The sequence below is a fragment of the Ruditapes philippinarum genome, unplaced genomic scaffold, assembly GCF_026571515.1.
Source record: "Ruditapes philippinarum isolate M1 unplaced genomic scaffold, ASM2657151v2 ctg796_1_1_1_1, whole genome shotgun sequence".
In the NCBI taxonomy this organism is placed as follows: Eukaryota; Metazoa; Mollusca; class Bivalvia; order Venerida; family Veneridae; genus Ruditapes; species Ruditapes philippinarum.
Window position 1 is genome coordinate 49,921 of NW_026856503.1, and position 9,890 is coordinate 59,810.

A 9,890-nucleotide genomic window follows, 5' to 3' on the forward strand; every position below is an offset into this window, starting at 1 on the left:
AAATATAAAATTATATATTTGTGGTTTTTCTGTTTTAGAAATTTTTTTCTTATAAAAAAATTATGAATCTTTGATAAGGCTTAAGAACAAAATGCTTTCAAAAATGAGAAAGATCGAGGAAGAAACAACGAACATGCAGCTTTACAAAAATATAGAAACAGATTCAGTACTGCGCAACTTTGTTTGCAGTCAATGTACCATACTGAGTATAAGAATGTTTTGTTTGCAGTCAATGTACCAGGTTAGACTTTCTACATTAAAATGGAAATTATTAATATTTTTGTATCTGTTCTCTTTTGTTATAAACGTCCTCTTGCATCTTTTTGTGTGTGAAGTTTGTACATTTGCTGTATCATGTGATATGTTAGTACTTCAGAGCCTTTTTGGATAACATTTAGTGGTGTTATGTCTGTGTCTATTTTTACAATCACAAAAGTTTATAAACACCGTTAGATTCGCTTTGTTTACGTTTTCAGCGCTCAGCTTAATATTTGGGAGCCGATCCAAATCGGTTTACATCACACTATATACGATGGCGTAGGCTATTTATTGTTTCTTATAATATTTATATAACATACTTTAATCCTATGCATATCATATTCGACCACTAAACTGCAGGATAACCGAAAATTAATGCTTGTTTCATGACGCCGGCAAACCGGAAGCCTCGTACCCAATTCGAATATTTATGTATTTTCTTAGTAATAAAGTATACCATAGATATTTTCTAAATATTGCATACATTGTAGACAAATTGTCATGTGAAGCTAAACAGTAGCAAATTTTGAGCATGATCTGGATACGATCTGAGACCTGAAATATACATTGGTCGAATTAATTTGAGTCCAAAGTTAGATTATGACATCTATTTTTTCTTGGTATCACACTTGCCACTGCAAGCAAGTCAAATTGCCCTGCGTTAAATAATGTCGTTATTGTCATAATAGTGACCATTTTGTGTTTGATAATGAAACCACTACCATATTGTAGCACATTTTGCTAGACTAAGAGTCAGTCTGATGATTTTATTCAATATTTTTTTTCAATATTTATGTTTCTCAACAAAACGCCCAGATTACTTCTAGGGATAGGGTTCGTGTTTTGGATAAGGGTTAGCTTGGATTTTGTTGCGGACAGACTCTATAAATTAAGTCATTACTATTATTATTAAGTGCTCCACACATTTTCTTAATTTCTGGTATATGAAGTATGGAACTTATTGCAGACATAGAGGAAATGTTAAGTATGTCGATAATACAGAGTTCCATGCTATTTGTTAAGAATTATATTTTTTTCATTAGTAGCATTTGTTTTTTTTTTCATGACAATATGAGTTATGGAATTGTCATTTACGTTATAATAAGGAAATTGAAAAACTGTTCTAATAACAGGTCTAGGATTTCATGATATTTACGGACAATCTGTAAATTTATGGACCATCTATAATTTTACAGATTTTTCTAACTGTAAATTTATAGACATTAAATGCGAAAATAGAATAAGTTGCATTAAAATTAAAAACCGCAGGTTAGTAAGAATAAATTTACTGATTTTATGATTTAATGTAACAGTATGATAAGATTCAGAACAATTTGATGACTTTCAATTTTCACTTTTAACAAATATTTCAAAGTCATCATACAAAGATGAAACTTATCTCATTACCTTTGTAAATAGGAACAATCGATATAACAACTTGTTTTAAGCTGCGGATTTTAGTATAAAACTAAAAACAGCAAATTTAACATTGAGGATCTGTAAATTTATGGACTGAAAAATCTTTAGATTTATAGACTATCCATAAATTTACTGACAGTCCATAAATATCATGAAATCCTAGACCTGAATAATACATCATGTGATACTTTAGTGCAAGAATGATCTTTAAATATGTTATTTCTTTTATCATTTTAGAGGTTTAATGGCAAAACCAAAGAGTGAGATGACTCCAGAAGAGTTATCACAGAGGGAACAGGAGGAGTTTAACACTGGACCATTGTCTGTACTTACACAGTCCGTCAAGAACAACACACAGGTCCTTATCAATTGTAGAAATAACAAAAAACTGCTGGGCAGAGTAAAAGCTTTTGACAGGTAATGTTATTGTCGCCCATTGTTAATATACCACCTGACAGAAAAAAAAACAACTCGCTGTGGGCACAATTTTCAAAATAAATCTCCCTTCATACTCAGTTTGTTTACAAAAATTTAACGAACCAAAACCGGAAAGAAAGCTTGTGTTTTACGTTGTGTAAATTGTGCACTTTATGGAGCATTGTTGGGCACTTTCCAGTTACACCCATATCTTATTAACTATGTGTAAAGTGTGAAATTTATAGATACACAAGCTTTGTTTCTGGTTTTCCATTGTTAAAAGAAAACAAACTGATTATTAGATTTCTAGCTTCCTTTGACATCGACAAATTTCCACGGTCCTACCGGACGAGCACCCTATCATTTTGTACTCATCCTGCATTGATCTCTACTCGTAAATACAAGCGGATGAGTGGAATTTTCGATCCCTGATTGTTCATCAGTGACCTTATTAATGAAGCATTTTGGAGTAAATAAATTAATTCAAAACGTTTTTGCTCATTTCAGTGACACCTGGGTCTAGGGCGTTGGTCTGAGGTTATAAAAATATATCCTAGCTAAAACTCCTATCTCATATTTCAAGGTATTTGATTGGTCAGAAAGTAGATTAGAATGTTCCTGGAACAGTGAAAGTCTTGTGGAGATACACCTTAGAAGTTTTGACCTGGAGGCATTTACCGATTAGGAGGTTGATTCAAGAGTGGTGTCAATACGCTTCAAGCTTTTATCACGATCTAGCTAAATAACTAGTCTTGTTTATATCTAATTTAGGATGAAATCTGATTAAACGAAAGAGCTTTTCAGCCATGTAAAAACCTTTCATGTTCTTAGATATTTACTTGTTTAAGATATAGTATTTATATTTTGAATTTCAGGCATTGCAATATGGTTCTGGAGAATGTGAAGGAAATGTGGACAGAGGTGCCAAAAACTGGCAAGGGCAAGAAAAAATCAAAGCCTGTGAACAAAGACAGATTCATCTCCAAAATGTTCCTCCGTGGTGACTCTGTAATACTTGTACTTAGAAATCCACTTGCCACCGCTAAATGAAGGACTTTCATATAGTCTTAAAGACTGTTTAGACATTGTTGTGCAAATATTTTTACATGTAAGGGATAAGTACAGTTTTTGAACATTTTGATTTTGTTTTTCAAATGAACAAAGGTCAAGTAAGGATACTTAGACCTAAGATCGAGGTGTTATGAAGATATGAAGTAGATTTAAAGATTGTATATGAAATCTTAATGTTCTAGGTCTTACTCTTTTAATAAGAATGAGAACATGTTTGTTTCTTTCATGCAGATAACCATCTGTTAGAAAATTACATTTTGAAAATAGTTTCATTATAAGTCATTTAAATTGTTAATTATTTTGTAGATGATAGTTTTAACTTACAAAATATTTGACTTGTTAATTTCATTCAAAATTAAATCATGTATTCATTCCATGTTCTTTTATTGCAAATCATTAAAGATGTAAATACATTTCTATTGTCATCCACTCAGTGTTACTCTTCAAAAGAAATATTTGAAGTTAAAGAAGAGTTATTGTTCTTTCTTCATATGAGAGTTTATGTATAACTAGAGCTTATTCCTGACATATTCTCGTATAACTAATATAATAAAAAGAAAAAGTGAAAGAAAAATAGGACTAAACATTTGTCACTTTGGTGTTGATAGTAAACATATTTATAAATTATTATTAAAGAAGTACACATCCAGATTTATGCTAATTTTCATGAAAAGTTTGAAAATGTTTTCGAAAGGAAAATATTGTGAAGTGAACAAAGAAAGTAATTTATGCATAAATGGGCACTTTAAATCCTAGCAAATTACCAAAAAGGTAAAAACATGCATAAATATCTGCATTAGTCAAACAGTAGAAATATGGTGATAAATACTGCAGTCTTTAATCCAATGGAAAATGTATGTTATAACTCGAATCTTTTTACTTTAAGATTTTTCTCCAGTTTAATTTCCGTGAAATATTTTGGCTCATCTGGAGGCAAGCAGCTTCAAAAGTGTCTCAATCATCAAACCCAATGCTACTTGTACTTTTTTAGCTCACCTGAGCACAAAGTGCTCACGGGTGAGCTTTTGTCATCACTCGGCGTCCGTCCTGCGTTGTGCGTCGTGCGTCCTTCAAAAAATGGCGTCAAACTTTTCAAACAACATCTCCTACACCACATGGCCAATTGCAACCAAACTTTACAGAAATGATCCTTAGGTGGACCCCTTTCAAAGTTGTTCAAAAATTTAAATTCCATTAAAAAGTGGTTGCCCTGGCAACCAATAGGAAAAACTTAAAAAATCTTCTTTTAAAAAAACCCTAAGAGCTAGAGCTTAGATATTTGGCATGAAACATCTTCTAATGAGTGTCTACTAAGTTTGTTCAAATCAAAGCCCTGGGGTCAAAATTGGCCCCGCCCCAGGGGGTCATTGATTTTCCCTATATGCATATAGTAAAAACTTAAAAATCTTCTTTTAAAGAACTCAAAGAGCTAGAGCTAAGATATTTAGCATGAAACATGTTCTAATGGGTGTCTACCAAGTTTGTTCAAATAAAAGCCCTGGGGTCAAAATTGGCCCCGTCCCGGGGGTCATTGATTTTCCTTATATGTGTATAGCAAAAACTTAAAAAATCTTCTTTGAAAAAACCCAAATAGTTGGAGTTTAGATATTAAGCATGGAACATCTTCTAGTGAGTGTCTACAAAGTTTGTTCAAATAAAAGCCCTGGGGTCAAAATTGGCCCCGCCCCGGGGGTCATTGATTTTCCTTATATGTGTATAGCAAAAACTTAAAAATCTTCTTTGAAAAAAACCCAAATAGCTAGAGTTTAGATATTAAGCATGAAACATCTTCTAGTGAGTGTCTACCAAGTTTGTTCAAATAAAAGCTCTTGGGTCAAAATTGGCCCCGCCCCAGGGGGTCTTTGATTTTCCTTATATGCATATAGTAAAAACTTAAAAACCTTCTTTTAAAGAACTCAAAGAGCTAGAGCAAAGATATTTAGCATGAAACATGTTCTAATGGGTGTCTACAAAGTTTGTTCAAATAAAAGCCCTGGGGTCAAAATTGGCCCAGCCCCGGTGGTCATTGATTTTCCTTATATGTGTATAGCAAAAACTTAAAAATCTTCTTTGAAAAAACCCAAATAGCTGGAGTTTAGATATTAAGCATGAAACATCTTCTAGTGAGTGTCTACCAAGTTTGTTCAAATAAAAGCCCTGGGGTCGTATTGGCCCCGCCCCAGGGGGTCTTTGATTTTCCCTATATGCATATAGTAAAAACTTAAAAATCTTCTTTTAAAGAACTCGAAGAGCTAGAGCTAAGATATTTAGTATAAAACATCTTCTAATGAGTGTCTACCAAGTTTGTTCAAATAAAAGCCCTAGGGTCAAAATTGGCCCCGCCCCAGTGGGTCATTGATTTTCCCTATATGCATATAGCAAAAACTTAAAAAATCTTCTTTGTAAAAACCCAAATAGTTGGAGTTTAGATATTAAGCATGAAACATCTTCTAGTGAGTGTCTACCAAGTTTGTTCAAATAAAAGCCCTGGGGTTAAAATTGGCCCCGCCCAAGGGGGTCTTTGATTTTCCCTATATGTATATAGTAAAAACTTAAAAAATCTTCTTTTAAAGAACTCAAAGAGCTAGAGCTAAGATATTTAGCATGAAACATGTTCTAATGGGTATCTACCAAGTTTGTTCAAATAAAAGCACTGGGGACGGGTTAAAATTGGCCCCGCCCCAGGGGGTCATTGATTTTCCTTATATGTGTATAGCAAAAACTTAAAAAATCTGCTTTTAAAAAACCCAAATAGCTGGAGTATAGATATTAAGCATGAAACATCTTTTAGTGAGTGTCTACAAAGTTTGTTCAAATAAAAGCCCTGGGGTCAAAATTGGCCCCGCCCCGGGGGTCATTGATTTTCCTTATATGTGTATAGCAAAAACTTAAAAAATCTTTTTTGAAAAAACCCAAATAGCTGGAGTTTAGATATTAAGCATGAAACATCTTCTAGTGAGTGTCTACAAAGTTTGTTCAAATAAAAGCCCTGGGGTCAAAATGGCCCCGCCCCGGGGGTCATTGATTTTCCTTATATGAGTATAGCAAAAACTTAAAAATCTTTGAAAAAACCCAAATAGCTAGAGTTTAGATATTTAGCATGAAACATCTTCTAGTAAGTGTCTACAAAGTTTGTTCAAATAAAAGCCCTGGGGTCAAAACTGGCCCCGCCCCAGGGGGAGTCATTGTTTTAAACTATATGTGTATAGTAAAAACTTAAAAAATCTTCTTTTAAAAAACCCAATGAGCTAGAGCTTAGATGTTTAGCATGAAACATTTTCTTATTGGTGTCTACCAAGTTTGTTCAAATAAAAGCCCCTGGATTAAAATTGGCCCTGACGGGAGAGGGGGAGGGGGAATAGATCATTGTTTTCATTATATGTGTGTAGTAAAAACTAAACATTGTGAAACATCTTCTAATGGGTGTCTTCCAAGTTTGTTCAAATAAAAGCCCTGGGGTTTAAACTGGCCTCGCTCCGGGTGCCTTTATACAGGTGAGCGACCTCAGGGCCATCATGGCCCTCTTGTTTGATGTACATGTATACCTGAATTATTCAGGAGTAACTTTAAACATATAGTGTAGTTAATGGGGTAACCTAGGTGTTTTGTAACATTTTTTACTTTTTTTTTATGCTCCCGATGGGTGAGCATATAGTCGCCGCTTTGTCCATCCATCCGTCTGCTATTCTTGTCCTGGACATAAGTTAGTTTTTGGGTTATTGCCCTTTGTTCATTTTTACACTTTTAACTTTGTCCGGGACATAACTCTGAAGTCATAAGAGGTATCAACATGAAACTTTGTAGGTAGATAGATCTCATTGAGTAGAAGTGCAGTGCCAAAGAACCATAACTCTGTCTTTCCTAATTTTGGAGTTATTGCCCTTTGTTCATTTTTACACTTTGAACTTTGTCTGGGACATAACTGTAAAACTATTAGAGATATCAACATGGAACTTTGTAGGAAGATAGATCTCATTGTGTAGAAGTGCAGTGCAAAAGAATTATAACTCTGTCTTGCCTAATTATTGTCCTTTGTTCATTTTAACACTTTGAACTTTGTCCATGATATAACTTAAACTGTAAGAAATCATCAACATGAAACTTTGTAGGTAGATAGATCCCATTGGGTAGAAGTGCAGTGCAAAAGAACTATAACTTTGCCTTGCCTAATTTTGGGGTTGTTGCCCTTTGTTCATTTTTACACTTTGAATTTTGTCCGGGACATCTAAAACTATAAGAGATATCAACATGAAATTTTGTAGGTAGATAAATCAAATTGGGTAGAAGTGCAGTGCAAAAGAACCATAACTTGGCCTTGCTTACCATAAGACATATCAACATGAAACATTTTTAGGTATATTGATCTTTTTAAATAGAAGTGTAGTGCAAAATAACCTTATCTCTGCCTTGCTTTATTTTGGAGTTATTGCCCTTTGTTCATTTTTATTACTCTTTAAACTTTGTCTGTGACACTGCAAGAGGTATACTTTCCTGTGTCCAAAACCTATTCGTGGAGCATCACCCGGTTCAATTTTTATAATATTAAAAAAGGTAGAGGTATTGTTAAAGTCATGTCTGCTTTTATGTTGCCGACCGCAAACAATAACTTTGATTATCACTTTTTAAGTTCTTGATGTATTGCGTTCATACTTTACCACAACAACCTTGGGATGAGACCTTGAAAAAGGTCATACTAACCTTAACTTTCATTTATAAATAACCTTAACCTTCAAGGTCAAATGTCAAAATTTTGCTTGTTTTTTTGCTATTTGTGGCTATAACTTTATTTTTGGCCAGGTTGCACTGGTGCAAATCTGGGTTATAATATGGTGAATGTCGGGCGGCGGGCGGGCAGGCGGGCGGGGAAAATATTTTCGTAACAGTTTTCTCAGCAACTACTTATCACAGCCTCTTGATATTTGGCATACAGCATAGACATATGGTCCCATACTGTGGGATTTAATTTCAGGTCTGCAGCTCATCTACTTCCTGTTTATCCACTTAGTTAAATTAGTTAGATTTTTTGACATTAATGGTCAATGGTAGGAAATTTTCGTAACAGTTTTCTCAGCAACTACTTATCACAGCCTCTTGATATTTGGCATACAGCATTGACACATGGTCCCATACCGTGGGATTTGATTTCAGGTCTGCAGCTCATCTACTTCCTGTTTATCCACTTAGTTAAATTAGTTAGATTTTTCGACATTAATGGTCAATGGTAGGAAATTTTCGTAACAGTTTTCTCAGCAACTACTTATCACAGCCTCTTGATATTTGGCATACAGCATAGACACATGGTCCCATACCGTGGGATAAGATTTCAGGTCTTTCACTCATCCACTTCCTGTTTATCCACTTTGTTAAATTAGTTAGATTTTTCGACATTAATGGTCAATGGTAGGAAATTTTCGTAACAGTTTTCTCAGCAACTACTTATCACAGCCTCTTGATATTTGGCATACAGCATTGACACATGGTCCCATACCGTGGGATTTGATTTCAGGTCTGTCGCTCATCCAATTCCTGTTTATCCACTTAGTTAAATTAGTAAAATTTTTCAATATTATGGTCAATGGTAGGAAATTTTCATAACAGTTTTCTCAGCAACTACTTATCAAAGCCTCTTGATATTTGGCATACAGCATTGACACATGGTCCCATACCGTGGGATTTGATTTCAGGTCTTTCGCTCATCCACTTCCTGTTCACATTAATGGTCAATGGTAGGAAATTTTCGTAACATTTTTCTCAGAAACTACTAATTACAGCCTCTTGATATTTTGCATACAGCATTGACACATGGTCCCATACCGTGGGATTCGATTTTAGGCGTGTAGCTAATCCACTTCCTGTTTACCCACTGAATTAAATTTTCGACATTAATGGGTCAATGGAAAAGTTTTTTCGTAACATCACAGCCTCATGATATTTGGTGTACAAATGCAACCCGGCCTTTTCTGTCTTTGACCCATTTTTTAATGGATTTTCTTAAAACTTAATAATCTTTTAGGATAGACATTAAAGGTAAGTAGACAAACCTTGACATTCATTCATAAATGAAATTGACCTTGAAGGTCAAATTACTGACATTATCATTTTTTTTGCTGTAACTGGCTATAACTTTGTTATTAATGAATGAATTGATTTATATTATAACACAGCATACTTTAGGATAAGAGCTTAATGTATATCAAAATCAAATCGACATTGGGTCTTTTATGACCTTGACTTTGAAGATTAAATTATTGAATTTTGCTAAAATTGACTGTAACTTGGTAATTAATACTTCAATGATTATCTTCATACTTTGACAAAACAACATTTTGGAGAAGACCTAATAGGTTAAAATGACATTGACCTTCAAGTGACATTGACCGTCAAGGTCAAATTATTAAATTTTGGTAAAATAATTTTGTTATTAATTTACAAATTTGATTTTTACCTAAAACAAGACTTGCTGCTTAACAAACGTTGAATAATTTAGATGTCACATTGACCTTAAATTGACTGTCAAGGTCAAATTAATTATTTATTTTTTTTGTAACTGGCTATAAATTTGTTATTTATTAATGGATTAACACAGCATCTTTTTAGGTCAGGACCTTCATGTATAGCAAACTCAAATTGACATTGACTCATGTATGAACTGACCTTGAAGGTCGAATTATTTAATTTTCACTGATTATCACTATAATTGGATGTAACTCGGTAATTAATCAAAG

The 9,890-nt window shown here is 33.8% G+C and overlaps 1 protein-coding gene across 1 annotated transcript; it reads left to right on the forward strand.

The window, feature by feature from the left end:
- The first annotated feature begins 397 nt into the window (after positions 1-397).
- On the forward strand, positions 398-3,635 carry LOC132746776 (small nuclear ribonucleoprotein Sm D2). Its single transcript, XM_060736026.1, has 3 exons — positions 398-537; positions 1,915-2,094; positions 2,970-3,635. Exons 1-3 carry the CDS (start codon positions 533-535, stop codon positions 3,142-3,144), a joined length of 360 nt encoding a protein of 119 aa, XP_060592009.1. The 5' UTR covers positions 398-532; the 3' UTR covers positions 3,145-3,635.
- Positions 3,636-9,890: the final 6,255 nt, after the last annotated feature.